We start from the raw sequence: 17,196 nt of genomic DNA, 5'->3' as shown, positions 1-17,196 counted from the left end.
TCTAGCCATGTGTTATTTAAGGAATCATGTATGAAAGTAATTAAACTGGTTGTTAAGAAGCACCGGCTTGCGTCCTAAAAATTATGACTTATCCCTGCAGTCAGCAAGGGGATCTCGCTGACAGCAGACTGTGAACAAAAGAGCAGACAGTAAAAAACAAATAGACAGTGTGCAGCCCCCCCCGACCCAATCCATGCTACATCCCCTGGGCCTGGTGCGAATTTTGTGGGGAAACCTATGACAAAATGTAAAAAAAAAAGTGGGGTCCTTGTTTTTGTCTTCTTGTTTTGGCTATGGGATAGGAAGTGAAGGAAAATCTCCCCAATAGGATGTAGGTTTACAGGGGTTATAACCCTCCCTAACTCTATTGAAAATGAAAAATTTAGGTCTTTAGTTTAGTACTTTAAATATTATTTTCATAGAAGACATTGATGTTTTATTATTTCATTAGGAGTTATGTCACATTGTCAATTTAAATACAAATGACAGTAAGCTGATTTGCCTTTGGTGGACTCTGCACTGATAGAAATATAAGGGCTGTCATTTCAGATTTTGTCTGCCTGGGTGATTCCAGACTCAACATTTTCTGAGTACCTTTTTCAGCATTTACAAGGTGAAGTAACTTGTGACCTGCATACCAGTTCTGTCAATGACTTAAAGACATAGGGATTGGCATAGAACTAGTAGAACGTGTTCCCTTTGAAATATTTTCACTTTCAGTGTACGATAAAGATAATTCACATTGCAAAGAATACCAGAAAATGTGCAATTAAAAAAAAAAAGGCAAGACTTTTGTCTGCACGAGATTGGATTACTGGAGTCAACACAGTGTTGTCTCATGTACTAAACTAAGTAAAACTTCACATTGCAAAGTGAACATGCTCAGTTATTTAATAATCTTTCCTTATTTGACCAATTTGCTAGCTAGTGAACTACCTTTTTATAAGAAGGCAAGGTTAGTAATGGCAGCCCACATGTTCCTCGACACTGCTCGCTTTAGGTTTTAATTAAAGAGGTATTTATGCACCTTAAATCAGTTGTAAATGCAGAAGTTTTTTTTTACCTTAATGTATTCTGTGCGTTAAGGTAAAAAACCTTCTGCATGCAGCTCTGCCTCCTATGCTTACCTGAGCCCGATCTCGATCCAGTGATATGCAGAAGATCAGAGGCTCCCTCCGCTCTCTCTCTCCTCATTGGCTTAGAGACATTGGGAGCCATTGGCTCTTTATGCTGTCAATCACAGCCACTGAGGAGAGGACAGGTGGTGGGGCTGAGCCCTGTTTCGTGTGTCAATGGACACAGGGGGGCTTAGTAGCAAGCAGGCACAAGTGCCCCCATAGCAAGTGGCTTGCACCCCCTCTTTTCCCCACAATATGGTTTTATTACAGGTTAATCCTGCGAGTGCATCTTTTATTTTTTCCACTTCCTTTAACAGGGTGTAGATAGGTTAGTCCTAGATGTATATGTAGTTGTAAATATGTCTGTCCTGTGCATTTTCTTTTTTTTTTTACACACATGCTAAAATTTGCATTTTTTGCTAGAAAGTTACCTAAAAACTCATAACAAGTATACAAAGCAGGGGCCCTGTAGAATAAAATGGTTGCAGCTGCACATGTTTTAAGTTGCATGATATTTGTGGAACTGTTTATCAAATACATATTTTCAGTACAAATACACTCAAATGTATTTTAATGCACAAAAACACCAAATAATAACGATTTTTTTTTAGTAAAATATACTGTGTGCCACATTCACTGTTTACATACACGTCTGTGCCCAATGCAATGTTTTTTTTTTTTTTATATATAATTTAATACATTTTTTACACCTTTTTTTACATTTAACTTTAATGGCATCACAAAGGTGTGACAAGCCACCTATGTCATAACATAGGCAGGTAACAAGTTCTTTTTATAGAGACATCGAGCACCGTTTAGAATTATAATGTCTCCCTTGCCCTCTGCTACACCCAATCAAGCACAGGACTGTAATTAATCGCTCTTACTAAAATGGTAAAAAGATAGTAAACTGAAAAAAAGATGCCAAACTCAAAGCTGTTTATAAAGTGATTAAATAAACGTTAAGCCCAACTCCAGGAAAATTTTAAGTTATCCCTTGCAGTGGTGTTATGCCCCAAACTCCAAGGGATAATTGCTTGTTTAGTCTAGGGAAGAAGAAAAACACTTTAAAGCGGTGGTTCACCCTGCAGAACAACTTTTTAGCATAAAATTAGGCATAGTAGCGCGAGCTACAGTATGCCGGCCGTCAATCACCTTCCGTCTGGATTGGAACGCCCATTCCCCGTGGGCAGTCGGAATCTTCTATGTACGATTACACAGTGAGTACGGGGATAAAAAAAATTAAGACAGGCATACTGTAGCTCGCGCTACTATGCCTAATGCCTTTTTATAGGGTGAACCCCCGCTTTAAGTTAAAGCCAGCTCCTCTCTCTTCCTGGCCCGGCGGCTGGGGTAGGAGGAGGGAACCCCCGCGCTGACGTCACGGGCCGCGGCCTGGACTCTTGGAAGTGGGAAAGGATACCTGTCTGGTGCGAATTCTGTACCCCAAAAAGGTGCCAATTGTGGCACCGGGGGGGGGGGGGGGGGAATCCGATGAGTGGAAGTTCCACTTTTGGGTGGAACTCCGCTTTAACTTATCCTCTGCTTCCCTGGCAGATGGTGCTCCCCACACTCCCACAGCAGGGGACTGTCCCTCAGAGTCAACATGTCCAACGCAGTGCTTTAGACCCTGTTTTGAATTAAATTAAAGCTCAACTCCACTTAACACATTTTCAGCAGTTACAGCAATATTTTTTATTGGCAAATAGGTTTAAGCCATATGAATAAAAGCTAACTACTGTATGGATTTCATCAGTGGTTTATGTTTTTTCCCAACTGAGTAACTGACACTTTTGCCAAACAGCTTGGCCTGTTAAGATGGCCATAGAATCGATGGTTTAAAATTTGACCGGGAATTTTGATTCATCTATAAGCAGGTTGGTTTTACTGAAGTCAATCTTTCGATCGACTTCATTACAACTATCTTGTTTTTTTTTTTGTTTGATACAGCTTTAGCCGCCAGCAGTGATAATTGTATCCTGACGGTTGGGAAACCTCCCGCTGTCAGAATACAATAGCAGTAGGAGGGATTCCCCATCAACATCGACTGTGTTGATGGGGGAATCAAGCTGTTTTCTTTTCTTCAATCTGTGGATGATGGAATGAAAATTGCCTAATGTTGTGCATGCCTTACAAGAAGTGGATGATAATGGATATGATTAACAGGATCAACAGATAATTAACCTGATGCCGACCAGCCACCGTCGTTATACGGAGGCAGGTTGGCACGGCTGCGCAAACCGTCATAGGTGTACGTCGGCCACTAAGAGCTGTGGGAGGCGCCGTGCACGCGCCCAGAGCTAGAGCCGGTGTGCGTGGCCGGCAGCCGTGATGTCCGCCGGCCACCCGTGATCGCTCCACAGAGAGCCAGAATGGGGATCTGTCAATGTAAACAGACAGATTCCCGTTCTGACAGGGGAGGAGAGAGGGATCGTCTGTTCCTAGTGATCAGGAACAGCGATCTCTCTCCTCCTCCAGTCAGACCCAATCCCCCCCCCCCAATTCGAAACACCTCCCAAGGAACACATTTAATTCCTTAATCGCTCCCTAGTGTCAACCCCCTCCCTGCCAGTAACATTTACACAGTAATCAGTGCATGTCAATGGTCCCAAAAAAAATTTAAAAGTGTCCGATCTGTCTGCTGCAATGTCGCAGTCCCGCTAAAAATCACTGATCACCGCCATTACTAGTAAAAAAAATACGTAGACGCTATAACTTTTGCGCAAACCAATCAATATATGCTTATTGTGTTTTTTTTTTACAAAAAATATGTAGAAGAATATATATTGGCCTACACAGATGAAGATTTTTCTTTTTTTTTTTTGGGGGGGGGGGGGTGGGGGGGATATTTATTATAGCAAAAAGTTAAAACTATTGTTTTTTTTTTTTAATTGTCGCTCTTTTTTTGTTTATAGCGCAAAAAAATAAAATAACAGAGGTGATCAAGTACCACCAAAAGAAAGCTCTATTTATGGGAAAAAAAGGACTTAAATTTGGTTTGTGTACAATGTCGCATGACTGCGTAATTGTCAGTTGTCAAATTGCAAAAAATGGCCGGTCATTAAGGGGGTAAATCCTTCCAGGGCTGAAGTCGTTAAACAATAAGGGACTTAAACACTGTAAGATGTGTGTAATTTTTTCCCTTTAACGAGCAGAACAAACCTTTTTCTTCTGGCAACAGCTCGCCTTTCCAGCAGGCTGAAATAGAAACTCATCTGAAAATCGCGAACTCTTGAGGATGCTCCACAATTCTTCATCCACTTCCACAACTTCACCTTCCTTTACAGGACAAGAAAACAGGTACAACTCTATGATTAGATATTCTTAGCATTAAAAATATTATGTTAAACATTATCATTTATATTTCAATATCTTGTTAATTTCCAAAACAGCTCACCAAAGTACAAAATAGTATAGTATTGGGGCTCATTCACATGTGTGCTGTGTCCTGTACAGGGTAAATCAGTGGTTTGTTTATGTGGCTGCAGCCGCCTAGAGCTGTGTGCAGGCAGCCTATGTTTCCCTATGGGGACGCAAAGGCTGTACGACACACATGGAGCATGTACTAATTCAATGCAAATAGGGTCCTTGGTCAGAATCAAATCTAAGACTCCAGCAATGTAAGGCAAGAGTGCTAATTACCTATTCACTGTGCCCTTGTTTGATCCTTTTGCCTACCTCGTGTTAACATTCAGCTGCCTACCTCGTGTTAACGTTCAGCTGTATGAGTGAGTGAAAAACTTGTATAGCGCTACACATGTAAACTGAATCGCCTCAAGGCGCTTGGTATCCATTTCCTTCTATTTTTTGCCTTCAGAATAGGTGGGTTTTGAGTTTTTTTCTGAAGGCCTGGTGATTCACTTCCGTTTGGATATTGGTTGGTAAAGCGTTCCACAGTCGAGGTCCTTGGACGGCAAATCTTCGTTCTCCTTTGGACTTGTAGCGGGCCTTGGGTATATGAAGTAGATTTTGGTTGGTAGATCGGAGAACGAGATTGGGGTTGTGGCATTTTAATTTATCACATAAATATTGGGACGCACTTCCTTGTACACATTTGTGCGTCAGGCAGAGCGCCATAAATGTGATCCGGTCTTTTACGGGCAACCAGTGGAGGGACCTGAGGGAGGGAGTGATTGATTCCCAGGGTTTTTTTCCTGTTACAAGTCGTCCCATCGTATTCTGGACGACTTGTAGACGAGCAACCTGGTATTTTGGGAGTCCGAGGTAAAGGGCATTTGCTTAGTCGAGCCTGGAGTTGATTATTGTTCCCACCACTACAGCTGTGTCTTCTTTTGGGATGAAGGGAACGAGTCTACATAGCAGGTGCAGCAGATGGTCAGATCCGCTGACTACTGAACCTATTTGTGCATCCATCTTGAGGGGCTAATGAATGGAGCATGGGGGTGTCTCTACACTCAGGTGTTCTCAAATGAGCAAAATCTTATATGTGGAGACCTGTGATCAGTAAGGATGAGCTCAGGCATGTTCGCAACTCTATGTGCCTGTGCCCGCCAGGAAGCTGACACTCCGCAGTGCTAATTACAGGCAGTGAGACCTTTCCCGATCCGCGGCTGCACAGATAGGGAAATGTCTCACTACCTGTGATTAGCGCTGCGGAGTGTCAGCTTCCTGGTGGGCACGTGGAGCTGCGAACCAGCCTGAGCTCATCCTAAGTGATCAGCACTCAAGCAGATTAAATGGGGATATAATGCTGTATGTAAGAAGATCTAAAGAGAGACATGTGAATAAAGAGTTCACCTGGCTGACACTTGATTCCATTGTGCCTTGCTAATAAAATAATAATATTAATAACCAGGGATTTTTTTTCAGGGGGAACTTTTTTCAGGGGGAACCTGCTCACCACAATCACTTGTAAACACAGAATTCTGGTTTCTGTGTTTACAAGTGACAGCTCCGCACTCTGTGTGTAACCCCCCTGAACTCTGCACTCTGTATGTAATGCAATCCTGGTATTTAATGCCCCTTTAAGACCCTTCTACTGTTTTTGAAATCTGAACGGGGTCGTGGTTGAGTTCCTGCACCCATTTTCTGAGAAAAAAAGCCCTGTAATAACATACTTCACACAATTGCATTAAATATACAGTGGTTACCTTAAAAGTGACGTTTGCATCAAACTGCATTTCACTCTCACAGCCCGTGATTCCTCCATTATAAATAACCTGACCTTTTTCCTTTACAGAGTCCTCAGGGAGCTTGAAGAGGCGAAATGTAGCAGAGACAAACTTGTAGTCACCTAAAACATAGACAAAGGACAGAACAGGTCACGCAATAAAATTACAAATTCTCACCGATTTTTCATATCATCATAGAAAATCTTTTGTTCCTGAAAGGCAATAGAGTTTGGTCGCAGTAAACTGGCTGTAGATAAATGAGGGAAACCAGAAATATAGACATGGGCAATTCTTCCCAATTAGAAGAGGGAAGGAAGGTGATAACCACATGTGTACCATGATTTGTTGGTAGTGCCTCAAGGGAAACATCAACTAGCAGCAGTACTAAAGCTGGTGTGCAGATATCTCTCGGCCTGTCCACCATCTCTGCCTAGCATAACACAACTGCTCAGTATTGCTGGTTTTGTGGTGAGACTGGAAGATTGGTTTTAAAGCAAACCCAGCCTTGTAGACCTTTTAATACTACTCAAGGCTCCTTACCACATGATCAGCTGTGACCAATCACAGCGTGAACTAGGAAGTGCCGGTAAACGGCTTTCCTTGGTCGTGCTGACAGGGAGAGCCGATCAGCGGCTCTCCCTGTCAGAGGGGGGTCTGTGCTGATAATCAGCACATTGATTATCAGCGCATCCCCCATGAGAGGTGCCACAACAATGCCAATCAGTGCCTATCAGTAGCACCTGTCAGTACCTCATCATCAGTGCTGCCCATCAGTGCCATCTTCTATTAATGTCCATCAGTGCCGCCTGTCAGTGCCCATCAGTGCTGCCTATCAGTGCCCATCAGTGCTGCCTATCAGTGCCACCTATTGGTGCCCATGAGTGCTGCATATCAGTGCCCAGAAATTCTACATATCAGTTCACATCAGTGCCACCTCATCAGTGCCTGTCAAATTTTATAACAGAAACAAAGAAAAAAAATGTTTTTAGTTAGTTTAGCAAAGAATAAAAAACGCAGTGGTGATCAAATACCACCATCTTGTGAGAAAACAATTATAAAAATTTAGTTTGGGTACAGTGTTGCATGAAAATTTTCCTGCGCAGAAAGGGGGGAAAGTGCCCTGTATTGAAGTGGTTAAGCTTGCAGCAGTTACAGTGACACCTAACCCTTGCATCACAAGAGGACCAGGCTAGTTCCTATAGCACCTTTATTGTCCAGCTGGGATCTCACTTAGCAGCTGTGGTATCACCCCACTATACGTCCAATCATTATCTTCCCAGCCAGTCATAATAGACAGGAAGGGCAATAAGTCCATAGCATCTTCCTCATTGCCACCCAAGCCATGTGTCATGTTCTACAATGCCAATAAGTGTGTGCGTGTGTGTGTGTATTTGTGACCTAGTATGATAAGAACACAAATATTTCTATGGCCCTATCCCCGCAATACAAAGTTACCTTGTTATGTAACAAGTCACTTGAAGGGCAGCGACTGTTTCTTTCAAGAAAGCAATCGCTTTTATTGTCTCACCGCCTACAAGTCAGATAACACATCAAGGTCTCTGGCTGTAGAGTAAGCTAAAAGGTTCCAATAAATCAATAAAACAGACAGGTACATGTCACCCAAATCTGTTAATCATTAAGGGCCAGATTCACAAAAGAGATATGACGGCGTATCTCCTGATACGCTGTCGTATCTCTGTTTCTATCTATGCGACTGATTCATAGAATCAGTTACGCATAGATATCCCTAAGATCCGGCAGGTGTAATTGTTTTACACTGTCGGATCTTAGGATGCAGTACCGCGGCCGGGGGGAGTTTGCGTCCTAAACCAGCGTCGGGTATGCAAATTAGGAGTTACGGCGATCCATGACGTTTTTTTCGCGTTCGCTACGTCGCTGCTAGTCTAGTTTCCCGTCGCAAAGTTAGTTTTTTTTTGGTGCCCTAACTTTAGTCAGCAAACGTATTGCTGTCTAAAGTATGGCCGTCGTTCCCGCGGCGAAATTTAAAAATGAACGTCGTTTGCGTAAGCCGTCAGGGAATACGGAATAACGCTACGCGCGTCGCTGTTCAAAAAAATGACGTCACTTCGCGCAAAGCACGGCGGGAGTTAGGAAACGGAGCATGCGCGGTAGGTCCGGCGCGGGAGCGCGCCTAATTTAAGTGGCACACGCCCATTTGAATTGGCTCGCCTTGCGCCGGAGGCCGCCGGCGTATGTTTACATCGCAAGTGCTTGGTGAATCAGGCACTTGCGATGAAAAAACTTGCGGCGGTGTAACGTATCTACGATACGTTACGCCGCCGCTCACCTACGTGAATCTGGCCCTAAGTGAAGATATAAAAGTTTAGCACTTGGAACAGTTAAAGCAGTATTAGGCTAGTTTTTTTATCATCAATACATGTGCCACGCTCCCCACTAACATTCCTAAGCCTGATTACTATTAATCTATATATATAAAACTCAACGTGTGTGTGTGTGTGTGTGTGTGTATGTATGTATGTATGTATGTATGTTCCAGCATCACGTCCAAACGGCTAAAGATATTAACATGAAACTTGGCACACATGTTACTTATATGTCAGCAACAAACATAGGATAGGTGGTTTAACCCTTACCCACCCCCATTTCCCATGGTCGGGGTTTTCCTTTAAAGTCCCATTCAACTCTATGGGAAATACATGTTATTACTTCATAACTTCCAAACGGCTGTAGATATTTCGATAACACTTGGTCACATGTTACTTATATGTCCACTTAAACTATAGGATAGTTAATTTATCCCTTAACTACCCCCATTTGTGAGTGTCGGGGTTTTTGTTTAAAGTCCCATGCAAATCAATGGGAAATGTATGTTCCCACATAACTTCTGTACGCCTGGAGATATTTCAATAATACCTGGTACACATATTACTTATATGCCAAATAAAAATATATGACAGTTAAATTAACCCTTACCTACTCCCTTATATAAAAGATGGGTATATTTATATTACTATGATTTTCCTCCCCAAAAGGTTAAGATAGGAAGACCGGGCAACGCCGGGAATTCAGCTAGTATATCCTAAAATTTTACCATAGCCATCATTGCTCAAGTGTGTCACAATTGGTGACCTATCTCTGCCAAAATTCAGACTTCCACCCAAATGCCACCACAATTATTAAATCAGATGGCAGTGTAAAACTGCCCTGGGGGGGCTTCCATAATGTAAAATAAACATACGTCTGAGGGGTACAGCTGATAGTGATGCTGTTGCTATGGGCCAGAGTATTGGATAACTCTTTGAGAAACAAAAACCTGGCAGGTCATTCAACCCAATGGTACCCATTGAAACTTAGATATCAGGATGAATTTGGTCATCAGTGCTAGACAAACTTAGTAAGGTATACAATGGCACTCACAATTACTTTTTGAAAGCAATATACACCTTGCACATGTTAAAGTGATTGTAAACAATCAATCACCTTGTAAAACAACCCATTCAGTTTAAAATAGAAATGAAAGGCAAAATAGTTGATTACAGATATAGAAAAACATTATAAATACCCTTTTTTTTTTATAAGCGATCACATTCCCTTCCCAGTGAAAGGCTCCGAGGGGGGATTGGGGGGTTCAGGATAAGTCTAATCGATGGAGCAAAGCAGGCCGAGATTTCAGCATAGTTAGAGAACTGACCACGCTCTGTTTTCCTGCTTAGTGTGATCAGTTTTTAATAGGAAAGCAGAGACTGGCAGGAACACCAGGGATTTCACACAAAGGCAGCAATACAAAGAGAAAACGATACTTCTTCATACAAGTATATGGTACAGCAGGCACATATTGGGGATATGAAATGTTGGGTTTACATACTTATTAAAATCAGCTCCACAATGCACAATGTTAAAGTAATATAATAAACATAGCAGACCCACCAATAATTTCTTCCAGGTCCTTGTTATTCACTGTGATGTAACTGGAGGTGACTAGCCGTGGGGGGCTGAAACCAATTTCTTCTGCAATCTGATACATTTCATCCCAGTAGAGTGCACCACTAATACATTCTCCTGTACAAATACAAAAAAAGGGCAACCTTTAGTCCTTCCCTTAGTGTTCTGTTATGATTAACCCAAACAGCTACACTGGCAAATTTACAAAATTTAAGGATGCTCAACATCCCAAACCCCCTTTTTTTTCTTTCCTTTTTCTTCTCTACCCTTTGACTGGGAATATACTCTTTTAAGTATTCACAAAAATACTCGCTTGGTTTGCTTCACCAAATTCTAGGGCCCCTGTGCCTTGTCTTATTTTGTTAGTAATTTATTTGTATTATGAATCCTATGTTGGCTTGTCATTTTATATTTGTGTATTGCTTCTGCTTAAAATGCTGCCTTGGGGCCCCCGATTATTAATAGACCAGTATCTGAAGGCAGAGCAATGTGAGAACATGAAATAGCCAATTTGGCTGTTTGATCACCAAGAATAGTTCTCCTTTTTTTCAGTTCTTTTAAAGGTTTAAAGGGAAAGCCTCACGTCAGCACACAATGGGTTAACCCCTTCCTCCGGTCCTCCAGTACCACCTTCTTATTAGCTGATAAATAGGGGGGCCCTCCTCCCTTGCCCTTGTTCCTTTTTTTTGGTCGGACGACCAGACCAGCAGACTCGTACAGAGAGAAACTGAATTAAAGTAGAAACCCCCCTGCCAAACCATATCACCCAGGTTCAGCCTCTCCTTGGGTTGGAAAGTCCAGAATAATAAAGGTATGTCCCTTTATGACACTGGACGCTCAGGTGCATGAGCTGTGGGCGTTTTATAGCTTAAAGAGCTTACTTTTGCAGGGGCTGTGGTGTTGCTACTGTCACTTCCCAATGGAAATGCTTAAACTGGGCTCAGTAGGTGTTGTGGGAGTGCCATAGGGCATGTACAATTCGGGCTAGAAAAGCCCTGCATGGCAGAAAGCTCAGTGCGATCTGCTGCTGTGTCTGGATAAGACGTTGTTGGTAAGTCTCCTGCAGGGTGGAGGAGGAGAGATTGTGTCAGCATTCTTCTATACTAAAGTCTATGACCTTTTCTTGTTTAAAGAGTGTTTTGTTAACGACTCTAAGACCTGCTGCCACCCTGGGACATTCCTTTCCCCAGACTAAGGTAAAGTTCTAATAAAAAAATAAAAATAAATAGTTTTTTGTTTCTAAGGATATATGTAAAAAAAAAAATGTGTGTATATATATATATATATATATATATATATATATATATATACACACATACACACACACACACACACACACACACACATATATATATATAAAGAGAGTTTGTGAAGTTTTTTCAAAAAACTACGAAAAAAAAAAATATATATATATACAATTTATATTTAAAGGGATTTTTTTATTTTTGTCCCCGATTGGCTGTATCCTGTTTTTTCTATACAGCATGAGCTTACCACAGCCCCAGAATGCATGAAAGTCTCCAGAGACGTAGGAGGGGTCAACGGGGGCCACAGTACAAAAGACTGCAACACCAAGAGCTAAAAGTAGGCTTTTCTTGGTTGTCTTTTTTAGAAGCAGAAGCCCTAGAACAAGACATGTACGGAGAAAAAAGTCCCACCACCGTTTGAAATCTCCGCAAGCGTCTGGGTCTCGGGCAACAGCCCAGCTCGCAAAACTAATCATCCTGATACTGTAGCAGAACTAAATGTGGCCAGACCCCGCCCAGACGACGGTCTTTGTTGGGCATGTTCGGCGCCATCCGAACCTAGGAAACTTTTATGAACTGGCTGCATCAGAGACGTAGCTACAGACAGGGAAGCGGAGACGCGAATAATTAGAGACTATATTCAAGATGCAGCTGCAGAGGGTATACAGTCAGCCTCATCCAGCAGGGCCCCAAAGACTAAATCCAGAGTCAGAAGCACAGACCAACAAATGCGAGACGAGTCGCCAGGGCTGGAAGTACTATCACGAGATTCACGAGAATTTTTTTAACCAAAATTTGGGATAGACAACTGCAGGCTTTAGAAACCTTTGGTTGATAGGATTATCTTTATCTAGCCAAGACCCCACATGCTCCATTCTTCACCGCTAATCTATATACCACATGTATTGAGAAAATTTAATACAAGCTGTAACACCCAATTTGAATACTCTACTGTTATAAGTGTGGATGTAATCCCGAAATGTTTTATTTATTTTTTTGATGTCACAATGTAGAGTATAGGATTTCCCATTATCTGTGCCCAGTCTTGCCACACAGAGTTAATTCAGCTCTGAGCAATCCTCTTTTATTGTTCAGTGAGATAAAACATACTAACAGAGAAAAACCTTGGTCAGTTCCGCCCCCTTGCTTAGAGTGACAGGTTATTTACATATCTCATGCACTAGCCTGCAGACAGGCATTATTTTTTTAATTCCCACCCCCACTCCTTTTCTAAAGTCATGTGGTTACTTTTCTGGATTTTGACTGGATGTTACTGATCATAGCAGAATTTAGTGTAAGGAATACATAGGAAAAAATGCATGTTGACAAGGGGAGTGTAGAGGTGGGCGGGGAGTCTACTGACATCACGACTCCACTCACCGAGCTCCAGACAACAGATCCACCCACAGAATCTGCAGTTTTTCAGTTCTTATAACAGGCAGAGGGAGACATTTGACAGGTAAGGATACATGCAGGAGGCATCTATATCCTTATAGATCAGCACTATGGCAGTAGTTTAGAAAGGATGAGAGAGGGTTTACATCCACTTTAACAGGTGTCTCACCATGCAATTTATTATATACGGGATGTCTGATTTAAACACTTGTTGGGAACATTGTCATTCACATCTGACATTTCCTGTAAAAATGTGTTATTTGTAAATGATCTTATTTTTTTGTTCTAATAAGAACCTGTTTGAAGTAAAAAAACACAGGAATTATTTTGAAATAATACATTTGACAATATTTCTATGTATAGTGTTTTTCATGTCTGCTGGGGTTCCGCTTTAATGTACTAATCTAGGGTGCTAGGCTGAGAACTGATGAAAATACAGTCGCTTCTTTACAGGAAATATCCCAGATTTTATAGCTCATCGTGCAGAAATCATATATAATAAAAAAAATACACCATTGGCAAGGTGCACTTACCCCATAGAACTTTGTTTTGCTTTAATTCACTGGGAATTTGCTTGTCAGAGTAGACATCACTAAAGTACATCTCTCCACCATCCTGTAAAACACAACATTCTTTTAAATTCTGTATCATTGAGGATTGCAGATAAAATTAGAACTATCCCCTCTCTTTAGAATATTATAGATTATCTCAAAGGTAGAATATTCTTCATCCAGAATGAGAGGAATTTTTCTGTTTATTTTTAGCATAATGAGACTACATCATTTCAGATTACTGGAAATGTCCACAATAGAAGGGACAAAATAATTCACTTCCTTTTTTTTTCTCGCCTCCACTATTGCAACTCCCTCCTCAGTAGTGTACCTCTACACAGGCTATTCCCCTTCAGTCTATCACAAACCCTCCTGCCAGACTTCTTCACCAAATCAACTGCTCTGTGGCTTCCACGCCTCTCTCTGCCAATCCATCCACTGGCTTCTAAGAAGCTCAATAGATAAAATTCAAAATATTAACAACATACAAAGCCATCCACCACTCTACTCCCAGCTACAGTAAATCACCAAACTCAGCTCAAAATCAAAACTGTCCATTTTGCTCCTCCCAAGACTTCCTGCTCTTTCATCATCTCCTCCCATGCACATCTCCAGGACTTCTCCAAAGCCTTTCCCATCCTCTGAAATGCCCTACCCCAACCTGTATTATTTCAGCCCTAACAAAATGCATTGATAATAAAAAATCACTGTTTTCTAACAGATTCAAAGGTATAGGCAAGTGAAATTATACACCCACCTCAACCTTTTCTGCCTCTCTCATATTCCAATCCAAGGCCTGGTATTGGTTAAAATAACAATAAAAATGTAGTAGAAAAAAAAATCCTAACTACCACGCCCTCCTTTTATAAATGCTAGTTGCTTGTCTAGCATGTTAACTCTCTGGGTTTATTAATTTGAGTAAGCAACCATACTCTAGTCAGCATCCAGTGAATTCAAAGTTCCCAATTTGCATCTTCGTTCCCAGTCAGTAACTCAAAATGTTTTGAAGCCAATGGACCACCATGGCAGTAGAGGTCAGCAGAGGCAGAATACACAGAAGAACATTTATTAAGCAAATTGGCAATAAATTTGGGCTAGGTTCACACTAGTGCAGCTGCCACTTGATCCAATTTTCAGTATCAGTCCCAGGCCAGGGCTGTGGTGAAGAGGTCCTTGTCCTCATCAACCTGGGGACAAGATACTTTCCCAGGAAGGGGTCCCACCCACGTTAAGGGCATTTTGAGGGGTCCTCATGCCATTTTTTTTTTTTGGCATTGGGTCTCTCTTAAAATCTATACCAGACCAAAGGGGCTGATTTGGACAGTGGAAAAACCCCCTCACCATGTTCTTTTCAGAATAGCTGAGTGACATCTGAATAAGCAGGGCAGCGATGAATCACTCATTGTTATGCCGCGTACACACGGTCGTTTTTCGGCATGAAAAAAATGACATTTTTAAAAACGTCATTTAAAATCATTGTGTGTGGGCTTCACATCGTTTTTCGGGTTGTAAAAAATGATCGTGTGTGGGCTAAAACGACGTTTTAAACCCGCGCATGCCCAGAAGCGAGTTATAAGACGGGAGCGCTCGTTCAGGTAAAACTACCATTAATAATGGAGTAAGCACATTCATTACGCTGTAACAGACAAAAAAGCGTGAATCGTCTTTTACTAACAAGGAATCAGCTAAAAGCAGCCCAAAGGCGAAGAGAACTTCCCCTTCAGAGTGCCGTCGTACGTGTTATACGTCACCACGCTTTGTTCATCATTTTTTTAAAACGATGGAGTGTGGGCAACATCGTTTTTAATGATGATGTTGGAAAAACTTCGTTTTTTGGACATGCTGAAAAATTACGTTTTTTTTTTAAGCCGAAAAAGGACCGTGTGTACGCCGCATAAGGATGCCTGCGGGGCCTTCTCCCCAACAACCTACACAAAACCCTGCCAAAAATGCACTAAAAACATGCATGCTGTTTACATGCGTTTTTTTGTGCCTTATTCCATTGAAGTCTATAGGACCAAAATCGAGCAGCAACAACACCAAAGAAGCAACTGTATCTTTTTCGAAAACATGCTGCAGCTGCACTACCACATTGATGTGAACAGGCAAAATGGAATATGTGATTATAATTGACGTGCAATGCTGTGCGACAGCAATCACCTCTGAAATCACACTAGTGCGAACGGGGCTTCAGGCTGCTTGTTATTAGGCTGGGTATACAATAAGAGTTTTCTGTTTTGTTCGGCCTGCGGGTTGAGCAAAAGAAACTGACAGATTTCTGCATCCACACAAGTGATAATGAAGCGTTGTGTAAATGAAATGTGGCAGACTTGCAGAGTTCTGCATCAGATTAACAACTGGAGATGAGACAAATTTCCATCAAGATGCCACAGATTTTCACTCAAGACAGACATAAAAATAAAAAGTGGTAATGGGCAGGTCTATTCTGTCTCAGAGCTATTTTATTAAAGCTGATGGGGAATTGAAAGCAGTATATTAAATTTGTTTCCGATCTGTCCCCGTGCTTCTAACATCGCCTAGCCGTGTGACAGAATTGATAAAATGTTCATCAAACCATCTTTTTTCATCATCTGTTTCCTATGAAGGGAAAATATAATGCTTTTTGATCATTTTTATTAAATATTTACACACATCGTATATTACCTTTAGCACTCGATAAGCTTCTCTTAGTACAGCTTTCTTATCCGGAGAGAGGTTTATGACACAGTTGGATCTGTCATAAAGCAAACATACATCTGTTAAGACTATCAGGACAGAAGTCCCCTCATAAGCATACAAGACATACAAGGCAGGATTCAAGTCTTGAGATCTTTAAAGAGGAAGTAAACCCTCATTATTTTTTTTTGTTTTTAAAACCCTGCAAGAGAAAGTCATAATGAGCTAGTATGCATAGCATACTAGCTCATTATGATCGACTTACCTGAGATCGAAGTTCTCCTCCGTGCCCTCCGCCACCATGTTTCCGACGATCTTCTTCCTGTCATCGCCGCTCCGGCGCTGTGATTGGCCGGAGCGGCGAAGACGTCACGCATGCGCGCGGGACCGGCCGATCCCCGCGCATGCGAAAATTCGGCATTAACCCTGAATTTACCATTCACAAAAACGGCACGCTCAGTGCGCCTGCCCGTTTTTGTGAAAATATCTTCTTAACCGTGTAGGTTAAGGAGATATTTTTTGTACCTACAGGTAAGCCTTAATCTAGGCTTACCTGCAGGTGTAAGTTGTGTGGTTAGCTTTACAACCACTTTAACGCTCTGTTAGAACAGACAGTGTTCAAATGTAGTTTAAAACTGATAATAAGATCTGTAAGCACAGTACGGACAGGCTTAAAGAACTACTAAACATTCAGCAATTACAGTAAAACCTTGGTTTGAGAGCGTTTGGCAAGACAAGCTAAATGTTTTAATAAATTTTGACTTTATATACAAGTAACGTCAAGTCACAACTGAGTGTAGAAGAGAGGCACATCTAAGTGTAGCAATATGGTTACATTTAGTAACATATTGCAACACTTAGAGGTACCTCGCTTCTCTTTTAGAGCCGGTTCACACTGGGGCGGCATGACTTCGGGGGAAGACTACTGAAGACTACTTCTAAGGCGACTTGCAAAATGACTTCTGTATAGAAGTCAATGCAAATCGTCCCGAGTCGCCCCCGAAGTCGTACAAGAACCTTTTTCTAAGTCGGAGCGACTTGCGTCGCTCCTATTAGAACGGTTCTATTGACTACAATGGGACGCGACTTGTCAGGCGGCTGTGTCGCCTGACGAGTCGCCCCAGTGTGAACCGGGTCTAATACTCTGTAGCTC

General features: G+C 41.8%; 1 protein-coding gene across 1 annotated transcript in view; it reads right to left on the bottom strand.

Moving 5' to 3' along the window:
• LOC120946982 (arsenite methyltransferase-like) overlaps window positions 1-17,196 on the bottom strand; it is a 45,681-nt gene that overhangs the window by 5,323 nt on the left and 23,162 nt on the right. Inside the window, exons 6-10 of the mRNA XM_040361866.1 lie at window positions 16,032-16,101; window positions 13,350-13,431; window positions 10,160-10,291; window positions 6,230-6,372; window positions 4,281-4,397 (exon numbers count right to left, since the gene is read on the bottom strand). Coding sequence (XP_040217800.1) covers window positions 4,281-4,397; window positions 6,230-6,372; window positions 10,160-10,291; window positions 13,350-13,431; window positions 16,032-16,101 — 544 coding nt within the window. The remainder of the gene's footprint in view (window positions 1-4,280; window positions 4,398-6,229; window positions 6,373-10,159; window positions 10,292-13,349; window positions 13,432-16,031; window positions 16,102-17,196) is intronic.

The sequence above is a fragment of the Rana temporaria genome, chromosome 8, assembly GCF_905171775.1.
Source record: "Rana temporaria chromosome 8, aRanTem1.1, whole genome shotgun sequence".
Taxonomy (NCBI): Eukaryota; Metazoa; Chordata; class Amphibia; order Anura; family Ranidae; genus Rana; species Rana temporaria.
Note: the sequence above shows the minus strand (reverse complement) of the source record. Positions and strands in the feature narration are given on the sequence as shown.